This window comes from Epinephelus fuscoguttatus, linkage group LG2, assembly GCF_011397635.1.
Source record: "Epinephelus fuscoguttatus linkage group LG2, E.fuscoguttatus.final_Chr_v1".
In the NCBI taxonomy this organism is placed as follows: domain Eukaryota; kingdom Metazoa; phylum Chordata; class Actinopteri; order Perciformes; family Serranidae; genus Epinephelus; species Epinephelus fuscoguttatus.
This window is the reverse complement of record NC_064753.1, coordinates 22115033-22140696: the sequence shown is the minus strand read 5'-3', so window position 1 is coordinate 22140696 and position 25664 is coordinate 22115033. Positions and strand designations below refer to the sequence as shown.

Sequence of the window (25664 nt, the reverse complement as noted above, 5' to 3'; positions counted from 1 at the left end):
TGTCATTTTTCAGATCAACTCTCAGCTGACAGTGCGTGTGAGTCGGCATATTTCGTTGTAAAATCAGAAATGTTAATCTGGTGTGGCTAAAACCTGCCTGGCCTCCATTCAGAGCCAACAGATTGCACTTTGAGCTCATTGTGTCATATTCTGTCCAAAATAAAAACACGACGGAGCCAAAGCTTTAAATGTGCAGCTGCCAAAAACAGTGTGTGAAGCTGCTGAGAATCTGTTGGGTCACGCATGTTCTCCAACAGTTTGGCAGCTAGATTATGTCCCATATGGCCTGCATTGGTTTTTTGTTTAATTTGATTAATTTGTTTCAACACTTGTAATCACAGGGACTGATTTCTGATTTTCTCCCCTACAGGATCACAGTCAGTGGCTGATAGATAAGCTCTTTGCCAGCGTTGTTTACTACACACTGTCTCTCTCCCTTTGCTTGAAGGCACATCAATAGACCTCTGTTCACTGCTGGATTGAATTGACTCTATAAAAGGAATTGCTAGATAGAGGTGGGAGCAGAGGGCACAAATCAGGCCTCAGGGACAACTTGTTGTTGGTATTCAATATGCACACACACACACACACACACACACACACACACACACACACGCATCTGAAGATATGTTTGCTCAGTCGGTATACTGCACTTTTAAATGTGCATGTGGGAGTGCTTGTTGCACTTCAGTGCATTTGTTTATGGAGTCCTGTCAACACACCGTGATTCATCACAGCACTGAGCTCCCATAGACATTGTTTCCCTTCATGTGTGTGATCCATGTTTGTCTGCACAGATTCATTTTTCTTCTCTGAAAAACACCGATGATGTAGAGCGGTGAATGCAGGGCGGGGGAGGGGACGGCTTGAGCCTCTACTCTGTGTTTGTGTGTGGGGCCAAATATTTGTTTTATAACACCGTGAAACGCATCGTCCATATTATCTGATGCAGGCTGAGTCTGATCAAAAGTTGAATTTCGTAGTGGTTGTAAAGGGCTCTTTACTGCAGGACAGACAACTGTGCAACCCAGTGCTAGAGGGCAGTAATACAGGTTGTGAGAAGGGACATATGACATTCAAAACATCAAAATAAAACCCATGAGTGTCAGAGAATCACAATTTATTAAAGTAAGGTTAACTTAAATAACCAGTGGAGTGTGTATGTCAGCAAAGTCAGTATTGAAAGCCATGCATGGATGTGAAGGTGCAAAACAAAAGCAAGTATGCCAGGTGGATTTCTGTTGTAGGAGGGGAGAGAGCAGGTCGCCTGGAAGGCCCAGGTGAGCTTCATTAAGGTAATGACCCTCCCATATCAGCCAACTGCAGACAGTGACCTTTGTCACAGTAAGAAAAGCTCAGATGTAAATAATGATGTTAATGATGGCTGAATTCCATTTAGCTGCTTTGATTTCAGCTTCCTGGTTTTGTGTGTGCTGCCTCACTGTCACTCTCACTTAAACAGAGCCATCGCTATCAGTAACACTTGTGCTTCTGAGTCAAAATGTCTGCTGTGAAAAGGGTCTGCCCTGTTTACTTGTGATATAACTGGTGGATTCAAAGCATTTAAAGGAAAATTCTATATTTTGAGTATCATGTTACATGGAGGACTCTTTTTTGGCAAAGCACAGTAACTTCCTGGACTGTTGTCATCACCATTAGAGGCCGTTTACACGTTGCCGGCTATTTTCATAAACGGACATTTCACCGTCTCCGTTTTCAAAAAGATCTTCGTTTACACTTACCCGTGTATATATACACAAGAGCATGCCAAACCTGTAGGTGGCAGTGTAACGAGAAGCTCAAGCCTTCCATGTATCCATTGTCACCATAGCAACATAGGTCGCACTTTTGACACAGGCGCAAGTTCCGGCGCATATTGTGACGTCGGCTGCCTATAACTCCGTTTATCTCCGTTTATCTCAGTTTACATGCAAACGCGCAACCGGAGCTTTCCAAAATCTCCACTCTGGCCAGAGTTTTTAGAAAGACTCATTTTCAGAGGAGAAATCTCTATTTGCGTGTAAATGAAGGGCACAAACAAAGGAAGATGTCTCCGTTTATCAAAATCACTGTGTACGTGTAAACGGCCTCTTAGGCTGCCAGAAAAGTCTACCATAGACTGCAATACAAAACCCTAATTAAACTTAAACATACAGCTTGGTTTAGGCCGATATAACAGACAAGATATAACATTAAAGCCATTTTCCCACTGCCCAAAATATCCACCAACACGTGCTTACATCTGGCTTTTGAATTGTATTTAATGGCAGAGGTTATAATTGGCATTCACACCCAGGACAAATGACTCTGCAGTAGTCACGGACATAGTCAAGGGTACAAATGACCCCGGCCCAAAGTCAAGGGGGGCCCATGAATAGAGTTATGGTTAACCCTTTAATGGTATCAAGTACAACAATTTACTTACTAACTAAAATCACTGACAATACCATGATTAAAACACATTTCAATGTGCCATCTGATACTAACTGGGTATGACTGGAAAAGTGAGAGTTGACAGCCATATACAGTACTCTTTACACTTTTTCAGGTCTGCACACAATTTGACCGATATTTAATTAAAGTAGCCTCAACACTGAATGAATAGGCCTAATGAAAGAAAAATATTTGTTCACTTCTGATTTGATTTTATGATTTAATATCTTGCAGTAATTTCCTCAATCAATGTTTGAGTTTACTTTTCTCTAATAATTTGTTGAAGGGCATTTTTTTGGCCTTGGACACATGTGACTACTTCTGCTTTTCAAAATTGTAGGTGTGTGCACCTGCAGGAGCTCAGGCAAAAGACAGAAGATTTATAATGTGACTGGGGGGATGATCATTTCTATCAGCAGAGCAGTGTGAGATTTTAGTTGTCCTGACAGATTATCATACCGTGCTTTAATCCTGTGCCTTTGCAGACTTTCAAGGTGTTAACACTAGATAAAAATACAGATAGATACAAAATACATGTGGAAATATGATTAATTGGATTATATATCGCAGGATGTATAAAATGGTTTTAGGGGTGCTTTAAGTTGGATTTTGTTACCGTCAGACTAGCCGTTTCCGTCTGCTTCCAATCTTCATGCTAGGTTAAGCTAATTAGCTGCTAATTAGTGGCTTCAGATTTAACAGATATGGGAGCGGTATCAATCTTCTCATTCACCTCTCTGTAAGAAAGTGTATTCCCAAAGTGTCAAACTGATGTTGGGAATAACACAGCAGTGCCCTGTCATTTCTGACTGACTTTAAATTGTATTACCTGAATATGCATTCCCATAATTTTTTTCTTGTTGTAGAAACATAAAGTTGTTGCTTCACAGCCTTACTGTTGCATCATGAGGACAAATAATCACTTCTGTCTCATGTGACATGATTACCCGCAGTGGGGTTGTTTTTGCAGTTGAGAGATGTACTCTCGGGAGGTCCGGTATCTTAATGGTTCCCCAGGGAGGGGAGGGAAAACACATCGTTCTGCATGTATACAGAGAGATGCCATTCTCTCTTAAACACACAGTTTTATCATGTGAAACTATCTGCCTCATGTGTGAAATACCATGTGGAGATGCTTGTGTCACACTGCGTGGGTTCAGCTCCTATCTCAGCAAGAGGCCCCAGTGTGATGGAAGTGTTTGCCGCTATCACTGTATGTTATTTTCTACATATTTGTTGCCTGTAAATGGCATGCAGTAAATGATGACGCAGTGTTTCTCTTTGCAAGGTGTTTATCTGTTCTAGTTTTCTGCAGGGAAATAATCACAACACAATCTGCCAACTAGACTGAAAATTGACTCTGCTTTATCTGTTTCCAGCCTTTGGCAACTCCAACAGTTTCTATCTCTGACAGTCACACTATAGTTACTCAGTCCACGTTGCGCAGCCGATACAAATGGCTGATTACTGCGATGAGGCACCCTGTCACTCTAATTTACACAAACTGTACACTCCCACTCTGACTTCTGCTCAACCGTATTAACGCCGGAGCAAATGTCTCTGGCAGTCAAACCCAGAGAGCCTAATCTAATCTACATGCACACTTCCACACAAATAATCCCACACTGTGATAGTCATTCCTACCAACAGTATGCACATTTGGTATTTATTGTTCCTCTGAGCGCGTAATTATGCAGGTTTAGATGTTTGTTTTCTCAGTGGCATCGCATCAGTGAGGAAGACTCTGGTGTAATTCATATTCATCCCACATCTGAATGGCTGCATGATGAGGGATAAGTCTGTTGGAGGTTTGATAGTAAAGAAGTGAAAGTTCAGGTTTGGAGATGCCCTGCTCATCAGAGAGCACAATAACATGCCCGTCCTGAGTGGCTGTGGAGCTAATGATGACAAACGGGTGAGACAAACAGCCATATGGGTAACTGCACTGTTTTCCACTGAGGCCTGATTGCACAACCTCCTGGCCATTCAGAAGAATGATTGTCCGCTGAATTGCATATGCTTTTATGTGCTTTAATATGTCCTGGTGATGTATGTGGTGAATACCATTTGTAGGCTTGCTGTTAATGCAATACTCAGCATGCAGTTATCCTGCATGCTAGATGCCTACAGTCATCTGTGGCCGTGCAGGACTAAACCAACACAGATGGTTCCCACCTTATGAAGTTCACTTGGCCTCCCACTCACTGGGTCTGGGTCAGTGTTACTCCAGCGTAGTGGAATTAACACAGCACTGTGTTTGATGGAAAACAACATCACGGTCATGGCTTATCCCTCTGCACCACTTAGCACTGCTGCTTCAGCTCCAGCTGTCCTGTAGCTGCAACACAACTGCCAAAATAAATGTTGGCATCATATGTTTCTGCAAAACATGGATATATAACATTTGTATGTTTCATATGATACCTGCATTTGTTGCTATGAACACAGCTGGACATGTCCCATACTCTTGTTAAAATAAACACCTGCTTTTATTGTTCCAAATATAGCTGGACCAGTCTGTTCTCACTCCCAGCTCTTCAAATACTGCTGCTTTTTCAATGATTTCAGTGCAGATACCAACATACAGAGGCACCAATCCCAGTGGTATGATACGCATGGCAGCTATTTCTGATGCCTCCAGCAAGTACTGTAGTATAAACAGCAAGAAAGTCCACATAGGGAGGGAAGGGAGGGGAGGTGGATGGGTTAGACACTGGACTTTCAACTCAAGAGCCTGCCATTCATTTCCTGAGTCAATGGAAATCAATGGAATCATTTTAACAACAACAATGTACAGTGCTAGTATGTGTAGCACGCTACACTAGTGACATATGTCACATGACGTGACATAACGTGAGTGAGAACCATATTTATTTTAAGCTAAAACATTAAGTTATTTCTAAATGTGAACACACAAAAAATAAACTTAAAATTAAGTGTTTTACATATGTGGTACTTTATTTTGAAAAAGACTGAATGCATGTAACAAGCAGAAACTGTACATTTCCTGTGAAAGCAGAAATGTATTTTTAAAAGACACAACGTATGTAACAAGCGTCAAGTGAGACGCCATCAGTGAATATCCAAAACAAACCTACCCAGTACATCTTATTTTGGTGTTTGGGGTCCACTAACAAAGCAGCAGTATCTGACAAACTGAGATGAGAATTGGTTGGCTGGGCATGACCCAAACTGCAGCTTTTATGGCTGTGAACACGGTTGGAAATGTCTTGAAATCTCTTTGTGAACACCTGCTTTGTTGGTCCCAAACAGTCGTCTGCTGCTGTCTGCTGCTTGGCAGCCATTTCACTGAGGTGTAACACTGTCGACCATCCTCTCCTCCTCAGGATGAAAAGAACTCAGCTTATATAAATGTATTCTGTATGTCATGTGTATGAAGCGTACATGTCACATGTCTGCAGGTGGCAGAAACACACAGTGTCAACATCTTATTCTGGCGACTGGGCTGCTGTATCACCCAGTGTCAGGGTAATTATCAAGCTTCCTGTTTCCAGATATCTTAGCTGATTAGACCGCTGCTCAGGTTGAATGTGGGCAAAACTATGCTGGGATATACGTGAGGTCACCAGATTCATAGAAATTTTTAGAATGACAATGGTGTACTTGGTCTCATCATTACAGGTGCAACAATGCTATCAGTAGCCTATCAATACTTTAGAAGGATAAATAAATAATAGCATGTTTTCCTCTCTTCTCTATAAACTCTTGTGTTTTCTGTTCTCTCCTGACCATGTCAGGTGTGGTTAATTTGTCCGGTGGGTCATCTCTTTGGTTTGCGTGCTGTTGGTTGATCAGCTATCAGAATGAGGCAGAAAGAGATTCAACCATGACTGCATGCTGGAGGTAACTCAGGGCACGCAAACATCAGCGAGGGGCTCACCAGGCAGCTGCTGTCTGGCCACACACACACACACTGGAGACAGTGGTGAGGTAGTGAATGTTTAAGACATTAATTTTGTGAGATATAATTCTCACTTAGTGAAATGCATCAGTGTGTGGGACTTTGCATCATCAGTGTTTCTTGCTGTGCTCTTATTAATCAGCAGCTGACTTTTAAGCACTGTGGTTGAGCAGAGGTGAGCAGGAGGTTACATTTGTGCAAGGAAGGCAGCTGTATTATTTAGAAGACACTAATGTTTAATGATATGTTTTAGCCTCCACATTTTTCAAACGTCTTATCATATAAACCTCACAACGCAACAAACAATATAGAACTTAACCTTTGGCAATGGCTTGCCTTACTCTGGCTTCTCGAAAGGTTAAAATCTGTGTTGAGTTCTTTAAAAAAAAAAGTTACTTCTTTAGGATTAATGTCAGTGTCTATGAGAAAAGGAAAAGCAGGCTCATCCTCGGAGGCTTTATGACAAAACAGCTTTAGTTTTTAGAGACACTGAAAACACAAAGTCATTACAAAATGGATGCCAGACTATAGAACTACAACCTTAATATTCACACACAAAAACCCCAATTATATTAACTATTTACGCTTTGATTGTACCTTGGGATACTTAATGGAAAATGTCTAGAGAGTGTAGGTGAAATGGCTTTCATTGATTGAGGCAGGACAGATGTGGTGAAACAGCAGCAGACAGTGGAGGTTATAATCATCCATAACAAAAACCATTAACCCACAGCTTCAACCTGCAGTAACTAACTTGTCCATCTTTTTTTAATGAGAAGAAAGTAAGTGTTCATTTAGTGTAATTTGCCACAAGAACAAGCACCACTAAGTCTGCACTCTGACAATAGGTTATAATTGTATTCTTTTTTAAATTATCCCTTCCTTTTATGCGTAAACCCAAACAGGATTTGTGTCGCTTGATCCTGCATAATTCTGCATAACACCAAAGATGCTACGGTGTCATTGCATTTCAGAAAATTAAATCAAAGTGAACTGAAAAGCCTCTTAAACACCTGCTGCCTGCGACATTTTCTCATCCTGCTTTCTCTTTCCATGTTAATTATCAACATTAAGCCAGTTTAATCTAAATTTCATATAATATTTTTAATACAGCACTAACAGGATTGTATAGTTAGTCATAATCTGCAATCTATGAAATGTACAATTGGCATGCAAAGCCAACACCCCATCAGCTGCCTCCTCTAAATTCTGTGTGGATACCTGCACATATGAGAGTGCATGTTCATATCCACGTGACACTTTTCCATTTGAAAGGTGATCAGAGCTCCATTAACATCTTTGTCCCTTATCCATCATTGTCGCTCTCATATCCCTCACACCTCTCCATTATGCAGCCCATCACTTCACCTCCAACACTTTCAGCAGAGAGCGCTCGGAACTCTGCAAACAAACCCTATAAATTATCTAATTATTATTCATACAGTTTAGGCTTTACGATAGAAGTTCCTATAAATATCTTCCCCCTCCCCCTTCCATTGCTTCCACACACACACACACACACACACACACACACACACACACACACATACAGTAGTTGCACATATGCACTTATCCTATACACACACACACATACACACACTTATTATCTACGCTCTCCAACTCTCTGTGTGTTTGTTTTCTCTTGTTTCTCTCTGATCAGCAGCACACAGCTCTGCAGGGAGGAGATAAAGTGTCTTCTTCTTCTTCTTCTGCATCCGCTCCATCTGAGCCCCCTCCCCCCACCACAGCACCCATCCTTCAAACCAGCTTGTGGGGACCAAATCAGAGAGGAGAGATGCACCACAGTAGGAGGGGAAGATGAGAAAAAGATTGGAGGAGTGTATGGCTCATCCTGCAGAATGAGCATAAGGCGTGCTAGTGATTTAGTAGCCATACAACAGTCACTGCTGCTGCTGCTGCTGCTGCTGCTGCTGCTGGGATTTACGCCAAGTGTGGGTTCGATTGGCCAAGGAGACTGAGTGCCCCTCCGACCTCCACAGGCCAGGAAGAATGATGGGGGGTGTGAAAAGTTGGGAGTAAAAGCTGAGAATGGAGGGAGGGTGTAGTTTCATCTGTGACATCTGATAGGTAAAATCAAAATTCAGCAGACAGTGATGGAGGTAATGTGGCCCTCACTGAAGCATGAGATGCACACCACTGCACATTTGTATTGTTTTGCGTTCTCCTGAGGTGTAGTGGCCCTTGGGGTGCGATATTTAATCTATTCAGGCTTTACTTGATGAGAGCTTTTGTATTATTGGAAGAGACAGGGATGACATAGAGCCTACAAGATCCAATGGAGCCAGCAGGGCGCCCCGCTGTGGGATAAATTGCTTGATGTGATTCTGTCCTCATGAGAGCAGCAGGATTGGATGATGTATAATGATGCTGCTATCAAACCAGCAGCATGGACAGCAGTTAATGGTAACTCATATGCAAAGCCCAGGAGAGCCTTCCTCCTCCTCCTCCTCCTGCTGCTCCTGTAATTGGTCTCCTGCCTGCAGGCTCTCTTCACGCAGAATGCGCCCCCGTGTGGCGGGCAGGAGAAGCGCGGACGCCACGGGGGGTTTAAAAGCCTCAGCTGAGGAGGAGCTGCCCACAGTGCCGAGGAGCTCTACGTCGGGAAAAGTTTACCTCAACTACAACACTCAACCAAAAGGAGGGAGAAACTGCAGAGATGGCAACTCAAGCACAGAAGCCGCCCCAACTGCACCTGGCTGAGATCACCGCGACGCAGTTTATCGACATCTGGAAACACTTTGACGCAGACGGTCAGTGCGCGCGAGTCTCCGCCGGTCTGATGACTGTGCCCTTAATTGAATGATCAATTAGTATTTATTAGACGCTAAATACATTATTGTCAGAGGGGTGTGTTGTTAGAAATTCAGGTTTTTATTAATTGTGTCGCAATAATTTTGTTTCCAGTGAGTTAAATTCTTCTTCAGTGATATTTTGATTAATAAACCAGTGAAGCGCTTTTTGAAAACTAGAATAATATTAACTTCTATGAGAAAAAAAAAATTTGGAAATGAATACGACATAAACAGGACTTTTTTCAGTGTCAATTTTTCAAATTCACTTCATTTTAAAACATGTATAGCCTTGGTGCGTCTGCTAGAATCCGCTCCGTTATGACTGTTTAATGGCATCACTGTAACATCCTGTAACATAATTTATGTTGTGAGTTCATTTTCTGTGATTTAAATGTATCATATCTGCGGTGGTTTTAGACTCTGATGAGAGAAATAAAATCTGTCAGAGTGAAGTTACAGAGAGGAGGATGGAGGAGAGAGGGAGAGGAGGAGAGAGTTGCAAGAGCAGGAGAATAGGAGGGTGAAGGAGAGATGGGAGAGGGAAGGATGAAAGGATGCAAAGGAGGGAGGACAAGGGGGGGGTGAACAGGTGAAGAGAGGAGAGGATGAAGAGTGTTTTACTTTACGGAGTTTGTTGGGAGGAGCTTCTGAATCTGGGAGCTCACTGGGAATGAAGTGGAGGTGTTTGTGTGTGTGTGTGTGTGTGTGTGTGTGTGTGTGCGCGCGCGCGTGTGTATTAAGAGAGAGGGATAGAGTCACATTGCAATTTTTACTCAAATAAAAGTAACTATAATATAAAATGAAATCAAAATATTAAAAGTACTTATCATTCAGGTAGAAGGTGCCTGTGATTGTCATGATGGATTGCTGTTTCTGATGCAGCTATTTAATGTTGTAGATGGTTAAGATGGAGCTGAATTGGACTATTTTTCATGCTGTCATGTAGATAGATCTGCAACAATTAGAGCTAAAAACAAGTTGATTAATCAGTTGTTGATCAGCTACTTTGTTAATTGATTGATTGTTCCCCACATGTCACATTAGTCATTTTAAGTAAAAACATCCCCAAACTTCAGTTTTTCTCAAATATTTGCTGTTTTTCAGGCTTTTATGATATTAAACTAAATATCTTCTGGTTTTTATTTGTTGATCACACAACAGAAACAATTTTAACATGACTGCATTAAACATGTCATGGAAATCATGATAAAAACACTTTTTTGTCACTGTTTTCTACAGTTGCAAATGCAAAATAATGAACAGAGTAATCAATAGTGAAATTAGCCCTGATAATAATGCACCATATTTTATAAATTGATTATTTGTAAAAGCTTGATCTGCTGAGTACCTTGGGCTGTCAATTTAGTATAGTGAAGTAAAAAGAACATAAAAATTGTTGTATATTATATTATTACACACTCGTTTGGACTCAAGGTGTTTCTCAAGGTCAAGGATCCTTCTTTGACTTTGAAAACACCTTGAGTCTCAGGTCTGAATGTTTTGGTTGGTAAATTTCCCATCACCCAAACTGCAGTGAAGCATTGTCTCTGTGTCACTCTGAGCCACTCTAGCTTTGGTGATTTTCATGTTGCAAATTGAAGGATTATATTGTGAAGCCATTCACAAGAAGCTCTGACCTCTATTGTTAAACCCTTTACACACCCTGTCCGATAAACTCACACTTTGTTTTCATCAATCAGATGAGCCTGACAGCACTAGAGTATAACTTTCACAATGTGTCCTGTTTCCTATCAAGAGATTTGTACTTTGACCCTAAACATCCAAACCTTAACTGTGACCCCACTGGTTATAGATTGGAGGATCATCATATGAATTATTTTTGTGACAGTTGCAATGGTTTTGAAAGCTGCTGATAAGCAATGTCTTCCTGCATGGGCATTTTGGAAGACAAGATGAAAAATATTTTGTTTAAAGGAACAGTGTATAAGATTTAGGGGAATTTAGTGGCTTCTGGTGGTGAGGATTGCAGATTTAATGCTGAAACTTCTCCTGGTTAGAATTCCTTTAGTGTTCATTGTTCAGGAGATTTTTACCAGGAGTTGAACTATCTGGAAAGGGCCCTTCCTCTCCAAAAAAAAAAAAGAACAGGTGATTTAAACCAGTAAAAATGCTTAATAAAGCAGTTTCATCTTGCAAATCCGTTTGACATGTGGCAGACGGCCCACTTACCCAGCACCTGGTGGTGTGTGCTCACCTTTTTTCTCGATAAGATCCAGACCTTCAGGAGGTTTCTACTGGGAGCTGAATTATGTGCAGAGGTATCTTCCTCTCCAAAACAAATGCATGTGGTGATTTAAACCAGTAAAAACAAAGTTTCATGTAAAAAAATCAATGTTGCTCTGACACTCTCATTGGAGAGCGGCTGCTAAATATGGTGGCTGACGCAAAAAATTTGGAAACATGAAAACATAAAAACACGAAAAAACACGAAAATGTGAATGGGCCCATCTAGAGCCAGTGTTTGATTTGTCTCTTCTGGGCTACAGTAGAAACATGGTGGTTCAACATGGTGATAGACTCCATAGACAAAGACCCGCTCCCTATAAACGTCTAATTCTAAGGTAGCGATTATTACAATTATTATTTTCAGGTGATATTCCCTTTTTTCCAATATTTCCCTCTAAATCCTGAACACTGGATCTATAAATTGAGGACAGTTTGAATACCATTTAAGGGGCCACAGATTTTCAAAGACAATTTATCGTAAAATTTGTACTATTATAAATCAATTACAGGTGTGTCATGGTATGTAGTGAAAGAAAAAGCAGGTAGTCTGATTAATAGCCATGAACCAGAGCTTCTCCAACCTGGACAAGTGCTGTGGCTTCTTTGTAAACCATCGTCTTCAAGCAGCTCCACTGGAGAATTTCAGGGGTTAAATGTTCTGCTTAAGGGCACCACACTCTTGTTAATGAGGGTGAAGAAACCATAGCTAATTACCTCCCCAAGGAAAGCTCAAACCTTCTTCCGAAGTTTGACAACATGCCATCTTCTTATAAATAAATCAGTCATCTGGAGAAAATTGATCGAGGGCAATAGAGGCTCAAAACTTATCACAGGAAAAGTCTCAGGCTATTTAGTAGGATGTGTTGGCATTGGCTTCTGGCCTGGCTAAGATATCATCACGGCAGCAACAGGTTGTTTTCCTGACCACAGCTGCAGCACATCAGTGACTGACTGACTGTGGCTTCTGTTGGCTACAGGGAACATGAGGACAACAAACAAACAAACAAACAACTGGGGATCTCAGCCATATGAAGGATGGATGTGTGCACTGATATTCCAGCAGTCTCAAAACTCATGTGGGCTTTTCTGTCCATTTAGTGAGTAGGAATGTGTTTTGCTTGATGCTTTTAGCTGTTTTCAGTCATAATGAGTTAGGCAGCTGGATTGTTTCTGATGTGCCACTGAGCAATCTGCAGTTGAGCTGTGTTTGACAATGTTTTGGGTAGTAGAGAGCTGCATCTGCTCAGTATGCAGTGTGCAGTGGTGCGCTCCATGTGGCAGCTGAGATTTGTTTCTCAACTAAACTCTGGCAGTGAGCCCCGATGAACTGAGGACACAGTTACTTATGCGGGCTATTACAGGTCACAGGATTTGAGGACACTCAGACTTCATCATAGATTAATTGTTCCTTGCTTTCCCCACCTGACATATGCTGTATTTAATCACTACTTGTGTTTTACATTAAAATTCATTCAGATTAGAAATCTAGAACCCTTCTTGCATGTATTTTATAACACTTGATCTGCCTAAACCCTGCGCTGCAGACACAGCTGTAAAGGGCCAGTTAACATCTGATGGATGCAGAAAACTACTGAGTCACTAGTCACAAGCATGGACTGTACAAATAATGGATGTAGCTACTGTGACATCACGCACTGGTTTGTAGACTCCCGTTTTGAGCATCTAGTTGGGCATTTCAGTTGGCATCTTGGACTTTTTGGAGCCAGAGGTGACCACATTTGGACGAGACGGTGGAGCTGTGGAGGAGCAAGAGTTGAATCTGACTCAGAGGCCGTGGTGACGCCTCACAGACTGCCTGTCACTCAAGCAGCCCTGCCCTTAAATATACACAACTTTAAGCTTTAATAAAATATAAAAGGGTGAGTCATACAACAAATCACCCCATGATTTGTCATGGATGTTGAAATCAGCCAAAGAAACCCAAACTGATTTTTACACTAGGCTGTAAACATGTTTATTGCTGCTGTAAAGTTGGACATTTAAACATGGGGGTCCATGATGATTGACTCACTTCTTGAGCAAGTCTCAAGTGGCCGTTCAAAGAACTGCAGTGTTTGGCACTTCTGTGTTGGCTTCATTTTTCAGTCTTCGGATGCTGCTGCTTGGTCACAAAGTAGGGAACAATATTTCTTTGGAAGTTTGTGCGCAAATTTGTAAAAAATAATTGTTAAATATTTTTATTGGATTTAATAGTCATGTCCTCTAATTAATGTCTCTAATAAATACTGCAGACACTACCACATACAATCACTTGATCGAGACCATCAGAGAGGCACTATGGATGGCAATATTGGTAGGTCGTTCCACCATTTTGGTCCAAACTGAAATATTTCAACAGCCATTGGACTTACATGACATTTTGTACAGATATAATGATCCCCAGATGATGCATCTATTGATTTCAGTGATCCCCTGACTTTTCCTCTCGGTTCACATTTGTGGTTCTGAGTAAAATATTGCCGACTAGATGGATTGCCATGAAACTTTGGTACAAAGATTCATATCCTGTTCGGGATGTGTTTTGTTTGGTGATCCTCTAATTTTGATGCAGTGCCACCATCAGGTCAACATCTTTATTTGTCCATTTGTCTGGATTATAGCCAAATACCTGCCAACTAATGACATTCCCATCCGCCCCAGCTGTACCTTGTGTTTAGTACTTATTAGCAGATGCTAACATGCTGAACTAAAATGGTGAGCATGAAAAACATTGTACCCGCTCAACATCAGTATGTTAGCATCAGGGGTGGGTAGTGGCATGTTACAAGTAACACACATACTTTTCATGTTCCTTTTTGAAAAACTGTACATCTGCTCGTTTGCTCAAGTATATGTTCAAGCCACTAGTCTACTTTTTACTTCGCTATCAAGAGGGGGTAGGTACGCAAAGGGCACCTCTACTGCAAACCAGACAGCCCATATGGCCAAAGTTGACCACCTGCCTGGCTTAAAGCATCGTGGACTTCATTTCTTATTTTCTTAAAGATATTTTTAAACTACAGTAGTCTAGCAGGTCAAGAAATACACCCTGCTAAAGTTACAATGACAAACTACTAATTTATTGACTTCTCTTCATACCCTGTGGGATTAAGGCTGCAATGAGATTACTTTATCTCATTTTGTCCTTGTCAACATGCTGCTCCTCCCTCCATGACAGCTGCATCTTGTCCAGTAGAGACACCAACTAGCAGAGTCATTTCTAGCTTTTTGGGGGTCCCATGCAAAATCTTGTTTTGTCCCTCTATAAATCATGAATATACACCAAATCTTTATTCCATATGCATATGAGACCAAATGGTACATTTTACACATAACAAACTTATATTAGTTTGACTTTGCTGCATTGTTAACAGCAAAATCTAAATAAAGTGTTGCTGGCCCCTGTCAAAAAAAGACACTTCTCCGCTTACCAGTGCCAGGCGCTGTCAAAAGATATTTGCAATGTGGTCTGATAACTTTTTTGGGGGAAATCCTGCATTGAAGTTGCACATTCAGTTTGTGAAGTTGCAGTTAGCTAGCTAATTTAACTATATTAATTTTTCATGTGCAATGTTAATCTCTGATGTTATGATGGGGAGAGGGGTGGGAGATCATTTATTTCTCAACTGTAAAGGCTATCCTTATTTGTTTAAACAGTCGACCTGCTCATCTAAGCAAACTATTTTTATTATTTTGTTCTGGCCTGCAAAGAAAGTAACTTGTACTTTGAGGGATTGATTAAAAAGGTACTTTTTAACTTTTACTTGAGTAGGTTTTTCACAGGGTAATTTTCTCTCTTACCTGCGTCATTTTTTATCGGAGTGATTTGACTTTTACTTGAGTATAGATTTTCAGTACTCTGCTCACCACTGGTTAGCATATCGATCGAGATGACATTTTTGATTGCCAAAACAGCAAACGACGAATAAGTGCCACAGGAATGACGTAACATAATTAACGCAAGGTTTAGAAACAGAAACATGGTTCACTCAAAGTTCATACAGTCCTGTGCACCAGTCTCTTGGGGAAAGTCCTAGGGGAACGTTCAGTGTTTTGTGACCCATCCACCACCCCAACCTCTCTCCGAATGGGGACTGCTTCCTCTTTACTCAAGCATTGGTCACATGATTGCAGCCTTCCTCAATACGGGGGTTATACACAAATTACTGGCTCACGACTAGATGGGATATGTACAAATTTGATGCATTACGTTTCGTAGGAAAGGCTCAAACAGTGCATGAGAACAGCCTGTATAGAAACTGGTTGGTTGAAACCAGCAAAACTAGCAATGTAGCGGTAAAGTGATTTAATATCGCAGATCTGGATATGATCATTTTATTGGTGGAATTTCTTGCTGATGATTTCACATCTTTGGTGCACAATGTGATTGTTTGGTTAACGAGTGGCAACCCAGCCACCAGTCTGAATGCCTCCTGATATTAAGACATTATCATCAGTTTAAGTTTGAATAATATAAGCAAAGTGAAACTACACAGACCATGAATGTCACCTTTAGTGTGCTGTGCCAGCCTGCTTTGTATTACCACCCCCAATGTTTTGGGTCTCAGCAGTGATTTGTTTATACACTATCTTGAACAGCAGCTCGACCAAAGCACAGATGGTGACATGGAGCACCTATCAAATACCGTGTGCAAATGAATCTGGGCGTGGAGACGAGAGGAGGGGGGTGGGAATGATCAGAAAGGAAAAGAGATGAGAGGATAAGAGATTAAGAGATGAAGAGGGAGGGAGGGCAGGGGGAATCTCTGCATTTTATTCTGTACATCTGTGTTTTATTCCGAATTGAAGTAACAATTTTATCAATGTCTATTTTTGTACGATAAAAGGCACGAACCCTGCAATCCCTGCTGGGATTTTAGACAGATGGGACTCATTCTTATGATTAAAAAGAGAGCGCTGAATGTCCTATATGTTACCCTCTGACTTGCAGAGAAACCAGTGGGGTAAATTATTGTATTAAAATCATCCCGGTCATGTGACTGCCATAAGACTTACAAATCCAGACAAAGGGACAGAATGCCCCAATAAGCATCAATCTGACTCCACACTTCCACCCTCTTAGGCAAGAAAACTCATTATACTGCTTACACTCCAGCTACAATGGACTCTTGTGGGTTGTTTTTCTTTTCCCTGCTGAATCACATTACTGATTCTCCACACTCCAGAAAGCCCAATTTGGCACGAGATATATGAACAAGAAAAGAGAAAATTCTCTAGACACGAGCTTGTTTTTGTGTGGCGTGACTTCAGTTCATCAAAATGAGTTTTCAATTAAAAGTCTTCAGCTGTGTAGAGATGATGTCATTATCTTATATCCTGGTGTTGTCAAGCTTTAGGTTTCACTCAAGACAACTTGTCGACTTGTGCACTGAATCCAGGGCTAAACCAACCAAATACTATAAGTAATACTCACACTGATTTAAGTGCAGCTGTAAGCATGTATACGTTCTGTATATAGTCCCAGTAAGCACTTTACATTTTGCTGCTTACTTGGATCGAATCACAGACGGCTTGAGACCGGACTAGCACTTGAGGGTTGGCGACTGTTCCAAAATTTAAGGACCCCTGTTGACCTTTAATCTTTCATCCACATCCACAGTCTTTAATCAAACTTTTAAACAGTCAACAAAGCTTAAGACGACTTAAAAGCTTCATAACATCATTTGTGCCAAACTAATTTAGTTCCTCTGGTGCTCCGCAGGAAACGGCTACATCGAAGGGAAGGAGCTGGAGAACTTCTTCAAAGAGCTGGAGACTGCGAGACGAGGAGCAGGCGTGGTGAGTGCAGCGTGCACGAATACTTCAATTAAACCAGAGCAGACATGAATGAATATAAGTTTAGTTTTGCTTTATTTTCCAACCAAATTGTTCAGTCCACCTTCAATCCAGCATTTGACAACATACAATATATTAATCACTTTAACTTGAGACCATCTTGCAATTAGGGTTGCAGGTGTATACTGTGAAACTGTTTACTATGACATGACGTCAGTTATCATACGGTGCACATTTGCTTATCTATGGTATTGAAAAAAATGCAACTGAACAGAGAATCTCACCTACGACATGACACACACACACACAGACTCACAAGGTGAAAACAATACCAGCTGTTGCAACATTGTCACTGCTGGTAATTAACAATGTTACCTCATTACATTCATTGAAAACATCTGGGTGAAATTCCCTATCATATGAAACTTTGTTGCTGATTTAGTGGTAATATCAATGTAATGTCTAAGGGACAGATTTGACCTGAGTAGCATGTTTCTCTTAAATATATGTTTGAAATAAAGACCGCCTTATAAGTCATTTTGTGCTATGATCTGATGTGTTTACAGGATCCTACACATACTGCATTCAAAGAAAAAATGAAGGAGTTTATGGCCAACTTTGACAAGAACTCTGATGGGCGGATTGAGATGTCAGAGGTGAGAACTAACTGAAAACAGCTGCTTTTGGGGCCTCCTGTAGTGCTCTAATGGTTAAGACACACACAGCATCTCTGGTTTAACTCCAGTTTGTTGCATGTCCATCCTCCTTCCTTCTGTATCTTCACTGTCAGTCTAGACAATAAAATTTTGTCTCTTTGTCATCCACTCTGTAGTTGGCTCAGCTTCTGCCCACAGAGGAAAACTTCCTGCTCTGTTTCAGAGAGTTTGTGGGATCCAGCGCCGAGTTTATGGCTGTAAGTCTGCATATTTGTATCTGTCTACCTCAACATATTTATGCCTTGTGTCATGCTATGAATACTTATTATGTAACTCCATATATTGGATCAGCTCTGCCAAGCTCTCACACTCATCAAAACTGATTCAATGTAATGATGGCAAAGAATTTGGATTATACAGTGGACAGCCCTAAAGGCGATTGTTAGCCTTCTTCTCTCTCTCTGTTTCTGATGGAAAACGCTGCTCACTGACAAACTGCTTAACTTTACTGAGCTGTGAAATTTCCCTACAAACGCTTCCAGTCAGCAGCACCGTCACAGCACATCCTGTGGGACACATGTTCAACTGCCCCGCCATGCCTTTTGTTTCCCTGCTTCTTGTAGAAACAGTCCAGTAAGGGTGTACATTTTTACAGCCTTGATTATGTGGCATTGAAACCCTGACAAAAATGTTAGAAATCATACTGGAGACTGTGTTGCATTTTAGATGGTCCGAGTTATCCCTGACAGCATAAAGCTTAATTAAATCATCTTCACAGTTCTGTGAATTCACAGTTCTTACATAAATTAGCATTGTCGGTGTGACAGTTATTACCACACCAAACATGAACTCCAGTCTTAAACAGGTCTCTGATCACTCTAAATCAAAGATAGTAGGACAACCTCGAAACAGATTTTTTTTTCTACGCAGTTATTTTGATGCCTTGTCAGCAAGTACACAACATCATACCTGACCCACACTTCTTCTGCATATGCTGCAATAATTAGAGAGAAAACATCAAGGCGAGGCATCGAACATCTGGTCCACTGTGATTGAAAATAACCCACACACACACACACACACACACACACACACTTTGTGTACTCGGGCTGGGGCTGAGTAGAGTTTTCAGTGGTGTGATGTTCAGGCCACTCTGTGTGTTGAAGCTATTCTCAGACAGAACATACATTATGAATGGAGCACAGCTTTCTGCGGGGGAAAGGCAGTGAGTGCTAGAGGGGTTTAGGTATCCATCTTTTCTAAGGGCTTTGACAAAGTCTGTATTTATGCAGTGCCAGATGACACCCTTGTACCTCTGCCATGTCTCTTTATTTTTGTCTGTAAATCCGTGAATCAGATAATATATAAAGAAAGTGTATATATTTTTTCTTTAATGGTCATTGTAGCACAAATGCTTTCTGAAAGCTACTGTAACATCATCGCTCTTCTCCTGCAGGCTTGGCGGAGGTATGACACCGACCGCAGTGGATACATTGAGTCCAATGAGCTGAAGGTAAAACACAGTATGCCTAACTCTGATTAATGTAGAATTGTTTAAGGTACATACTTATGATAGCTACAGCTGTTCTGACAGCAGGACAGTCAGATGTTTAGAGTTGTAACGTCAAAACAAAACGAAAAAAAGGTAGATAAGTAGTTAATACATGTATGTGCATATTTCTTCTTTGTAATTAGTGTAAACCTTGGGTCCTCAAAAGAGGGTCCTCAGAGTGACTACAGGGAAGCCGCGAATTAATGTTTAATAATTTAGGTTTTAATTTTTTGATTTTAAAAACAAATTGAAATATGTCTGCAAATACACATTGAATTCCACATATTTTTAGCAAAGATAAACTGGCTTATTCATAAAATGAATAAATAAATGAACCAACATTTAAATTACAGTACACAACATTGATGAAAGGCTAACTTTTACCCACGAATCCACATGCAGTCATGTGAGCTAGCAAATGCTGAATCAATGTGTGGCAACCATCCATAACACAAGGTGAGCTAGTTAGTAACATTTACATACTATTGAAACATATTGGCCAATTACCTGTATTATTATGTTGAATACAAACTTGTAGTCCAAACACATATGACCACAAAAAATTTAAAAAGCACAAAAAAAAGACAGACAGGTGAAATGTGGGGTCCACAGCAGCACCATGCCTCTTCCTTTCTTCAAGTGTATTCATGTGAAACAAAATGCAGAAGGTGAGGCTAATGCACCTAGCCGTGCTACAACTGCTACTGACTTAGTAGCTTCAGGCAAGTACAAACAAGGGAAGACCCAAAAAGATTCAGAGAATTATCTTAAATGCAACTCAGTTTATACAATGTATGTAGTAGGGGGTCCCTGCTGCGTTCATCTTTGAGATAAGGGGTCCTTGGACTGAGAAAGATGACCTCTGTTGAAAACAAACCAGACCTTGGTTGACATTATGTTTAGCTTCTGTGCCATGCTAGAGGTATAATTGGTGCTAATGTCTCTACTGAGGGAGCTACTGTAATTCTGCACATGTATATCATGCTCTCTGTGAAAAACAAAACCACATAGCACCTTCAAAAAATCACTAGCACACAGCACTATGCTTGCTTTCACGTCCTGAGGCCTGTACATAGACATCAGCACCGTTCATATTCACCTGGAAACTACCATTTAGAAATGCATTATATCATCTGATCACTGGTAGTTTCTGTCTCTCTTCAGGGTTTCCTGTCAGACCTCCTCAAAAAGGCCAACAGAAACTACGATGACAAGAAGCTCAATGAGTACACACAGACAATTGTGAGTATTTTTAGGCAAAGATTGCGTTTATTTGCTGCTTCTGCAAACTCAACGTTACAACTGCAAGACTCAGGTCTTTAAAGGTCAGAAGCTTATCAGACTATTCACTGTAGAAAATCTAAAAAAAAATTCTATTCCTACATGTTTACATAAATGATAGAGTGATGGCCACACTAGTACTGACCAAAAACACCCACTTATTTTTTAGACCTAATGTCATTTAAAAAAAACCCCATTGTATTACATTTACACTATACTATGCCTGTTAACTGTGGCATCAACACAAAAGCAATTACCATGAAGCATTTCTTTCCATTTCACATCTACGCCCACATGTTCATAATGTAGCATTTGGCTGTTTCATTTCTGCATAATGTAACTGAAATAACATTGCCAAAGGCTTTCATTTTAATATACTGAACATCGATGTTTGGGTTCACCCTCCAGCTTAATGTAATGCTGAAACATCACTTTTCACTCAGCCATCTGTGGTCTAAACACGCTCACCTGCTGCCTTCTAAACACTCCTGAGTGTTTAACATGTAAATGTGTGTGCAGGAGTGTACAGAAGGTGTTTTAAGACCTCCTGTTTGCTTCCTCTGATGAATTCTCTCCTCTCTGTGCAGCTGAGGATGTTTGATCTTAATGGCGATGGTAAGCTGGGTCTCTCTGAGATGGCGAGGTGAGTGTGTCTCCTCTTTTCTGTGTTCTAGATGGTAATTTATAAACTTCTCTTAAAGGATGCCAACAAGATGAAGCCTTGTTGTGCTTGTTGTTTCAATGCAGGCTCTTGCCGGTCCAGGAAAACTTCCTGCTGAAGTTTGAGGTATGATTGGACTCACAGTGTTTTTAAATAAACAGCCATAACTGCTATAGCAGCTGAAGTCCTGTCGCTCTAACATAGTGCTGTCAGACAACACTGCAGTCAGTGCAGTTCAACCTTATTGGATTCACTACAAGAGGATTATTTGTAATCATGAATTGACATATGGGACATTATACATGTTTACTTAGGGTAAGTCTCATAAGTCTCCATAAGTCTAGGAATTAGATATTACGGTATATAACATTTATTTTAAAACATGATAGGCTCCTGTTATGTGTTTGGAAACAGTTTTTATCTTTGACTGAATCAATTAGATGATTAATAAACAATGATAATTCAAATCTAGAGCTTTTATTTTCATGTTAAGTAAAAACATGTTGTTGCACAGTTCCATTTATATTCTTAGTTTGAAGACATATTTTAGAGAATACATTTTGATGCTTCAAAGTTCAAAATTTGTAGCACAGGGACAATACGTATCTACCGTAAACAAATCTCCCACTTGTATTTTGTCATGTATGTTCCCGTACATACGTACATGGTAGGTTGCGAGAGCAGATCAACAGTTCCTTTCTGACAGAGGATTAGTCTGATCAGGATTAACTCAACTCTAGTCCCAGTTATCATAATCTGCATGGATTAATATCAGTTCTGTATCTGGTGGGGCTTTTACCGCTCTCTAGAAATACCCTGCAGTTTCTAACAATTTCCTTGCTCCCTCTCTCCATCTCACACAGGGCATCAGACTCACAGTGAAAGAATTTGACTCCCTCTTTACCTTCTATGATAAGGTGAAAACATGTTTGTCTGTGTGTTTTGTACACTGTGTTATGTCATATGCACTGTGTGTGTGTGTGTGTGTGTGTGTGTGTGTGTGTGTGTGTGTGTGTGTGTGTGTGTGTGTTTGTTGTCAGACGGTCCAATATATATTTCCATGTTTTCTTTGAGGCTGTATAGGACTGATTACACACTTCATCTTATATATGGTCTTTAAATTGATTGTATTTTTCCACTTAATGACACTTCCCCTCACAAGTCTCCTTTTATTTAATAAATGCTCTGCTGTTCGCAGTGCTAGCAGCATGGCTTCAGGGCTGACCATGTCAGTTGATCCACCACTTTAATCCAACCAACCAACCGTCCATCCATTTGATGAATTGTTATGAAACATTCATGAGACATTCATGGTGCCCAGAGGATGAATCCAAAGACTTTGGAGATCTCCTGACTTTTCCTTGGACATTTCTGATCTTTAGTGAAATGACTCAACTACTATTGGAAGGACTGCCGAAATATTTGGTCCACACATTCATGTCACCCTCAGGATTACATGAAATGACTTTGGTGATCCCCTGACTTTTTATCTAGTGCCATTAATGGGTCGAAATTGTAATCTATCCAGCAAAATCAATATAATTCCCATTAGCCTGTTAGTATGCTAACATGCTAAATCAAGATGATAGAAAAGGTAAGCCAAGGTTCAGCCTCATGGTGTGTGTCCATGGAGGTGTTTTTACATGCAAAGTGTTGCGCTACCTCCCAGTATTGGACGCTTAATGGGGGTGCCACTTAATACACAGGCTGTCTGCTCCAGGATTTCAAACAGGACCAACATGACGGCAAGTTTGGTAACTTTCTCTCATATTATTAAATTAGTTCATGGAATGTGTTTATGAAAACATTTGAGGAAAGAAATGAGCAGTGGGTGGGTAGAGTACTGAAAATCTGCACTCAAGTAAAATAAAAACACAATTACCATTTCAGAGACCTCCTTAAAGTTTCTGGTTAATAAATTACTGGAAGTACAAGTTACTTTCCAGTAATGTTTTTTTTAATGAAGTAGCAGCTTAGCCAATCAAACAAATAAAGATATACAACTGAGATATGAACAACCTCCCACTCTCTCTCCATCTCTCCCTCTTCCCCCCTCTCTTATTTATCATAACATCAAAGATTGATGTCACACATAAAAAATTAACATAGCTTATGTGATAGCCAACTACATTTCACCTGCATTATGTCACTGCAGTAGGCTGTGATAGAAGAGGAGACATCTCAGTGTTTTTCGGGAGGTACCACAGGCACCTTTTCATGTAACTGTTGTCTATTTTAGACTTTGGTATGAATGTGTGGTCCGATTTGGCCAGAGATTGACCCAGGGCTGCCTCTTGTTCTTGGTTTTGCTCTGTCATCATCGCATTGTGGTTAAAAGACAGGCAGTGCATCTCTTTCTTCCAGGCAGCTGTAAACTACAGTGGCATCTGCAGTAGGGGTTGTACTCTTGCTTCCCCCCTACACTCAATCCCTGCATTTAAAGTTGTAACAAAGGTAAAAATGGCAAATACAGTGACATAAAAAGTAGATTACTGTCTTAAAAATATACTCCAGTAAAGGACAGTTTAAAAAAGGAAGATAAAAAATTCTCCTCCCTTAAAAATATGAATGTGAGTTACTTGTATTGCATTACTTCCCACCCCTGGAAAGAAGCTATGCAGTTGGTTCATTTGTCTTCAATTCAGATTGACAACAGTTAGTTTTTCAGGAGTTTCTAGAGGCGGTGAGTTGTGCAGGACGTTCTTGATTTGCACGAAGTAGCCTAGATTCAATTTTATGCAAATGTGGAGTGGACACCCAGTCTCTCAAAACACAGCACTGCCAGGATGCACTGTGGCTGCTCACATAGACAATGAATGGGAAGTGTTGAAATGTCAAATCATGCGAACACGTACCATCAGAGACCTAGTGCGACTGTACACTCTTATTCTTCTTTTTACATGAAATACTTTTATAATTCAGACCTCTTGTGTTGTCTCTTCCACCAGGATGGTAATGGCTACATTGACGAGCAGGAGCTGGATGCCTTGCTGAAGGACCTCTGTGACAAGAACAAAATGGTAATGAATAGTTAGCCCATTGATTGATCAGTTCAGGTTACTTTTCTACTTGCCAAATATAGAGCTGAGATGAGACGGCTGCTGGAGATGCCTCTGCACTGTACTGTACGTTTATCCATAAACCACTTTGTGCCGGTGTCATTTCTGGCAGGATGTGGACCCTGTGGACTCAAAAGGACTGATGGGGTACAAGAAGAGCATCATGGCTCTGTCTGACGGAGGGAAACTGTACCGCACTGAGCTGGAGATCGTCCTCTGCCGGGACTCCACGCTGTGAGCTCCCCGCTATCCTCCCCTTCCACTGCCTCCTCCTTCCTACCTCCTGATGTAACCTGGTGCATGTGTGACCCTTAACCTCGCTACACCACTTAAAGTGAAAACAAAAGTGCTCCTGAGAGCACAAAGTATACCGCTGGCCCAGCTATTTCAGCTTTGTACCCCTCTGAGATTTTTGTCTTTTTTTGAGCTTAAAATGCAGTTCCATAGTGAGATAGCCATAGCAACAACTACAGGAATATATTGTGCTTTTATTTGACTTCCTGTTTTTAATATACATTTTTTACATCAACCCCATATCTATATGTTCCTCACCTGATGATTTAAAATGAATACTTCTGTTCTGTAGCATCTGTTCATTTATTTTATTTCTATTTAATTTAATCTTATTTAATGAGGCTTGTACTGTTCTATCAAAGATGTTACTGAGAGAATGAATAAATATAACATGACAACTCTTGTCCCAGTTATTCACTTGCATTAAATAATCACATTTTTGAGACAATGTTCAGTTACACCTCAGCTATCAGGGGGATGGTTTTAACTGCGCCATCCCCTCGATGGTGACGGGTTTGTTTGGTCTTCTCTCACAGCGAAGAAAATAATTTTCCCCCACTCGGAGAGTTGCGTGGTTCCGGTGAAGATTACAGCTTGAGTACAGATGCCCAGAGCAAGAGTGTTTTCTCCAGAGTGCTCCACCTTCACTTTCTAATCTCCTGGTAACAGAAAGTGTGATGTAGAAAAAGCTTGTCCTGCTCCATTTTTCATAGAGAGAAGCCTCCGAAGCCTCTGTGGCACTTTGAGATGAAGCAAGCAGAGTGGGACAAGCTGAGGGATCGGGGACAACAACAAGAAATGCAGCAGGATGATTGTCTCGCTATTTTTACGTTTATACAAATCTGCTGCAACATGGCACGAGAAAAGCAAAGATTTGCACTTTTAAATAATTGAAATATGTTTTTTCTTATCCAAATGTGTGTGTTTGACCCTCCTCACCAGACAAAACA

The 25664-nt window shown here is 40.7% G+C and overlaps 1 protein-coding gene across 1 annotated transcript; it reads left to right on the top strand.

The window, feature by feature from the left end:
* Positions 1 to 8923: 8923 nt before the first annotated feature.
* On the top strand, positions 8924 to 25083 carry LOC125903068 (calretinin-like). The gene is made up of 11 exons (XM_049599703.1): positions 8924 to 9126; positions 17138 to 17214; positions 17778 to 17867; positions 18044 to 18124; positions 19324 to 19380; positions 20584 to 20661; positions 21288 to 21343; positions 21448 to 21487; positions 22225 to 22278; positions 24310 to 24381; positions 24533 to 25083. Exons 1-11 carry the CDS (start codon positions 9033 to 9035, stop codon positions 24656 to 24658), a joined length of 825 nt encoding a protein of 274 aa, XP_049455660.1. The 5' UTR covers positions 8924 to 9032; the 3' UTR covers positions 24659 to 25083.
* Positions 25084 to 25664: the final 581 nt, after the last annotated feature.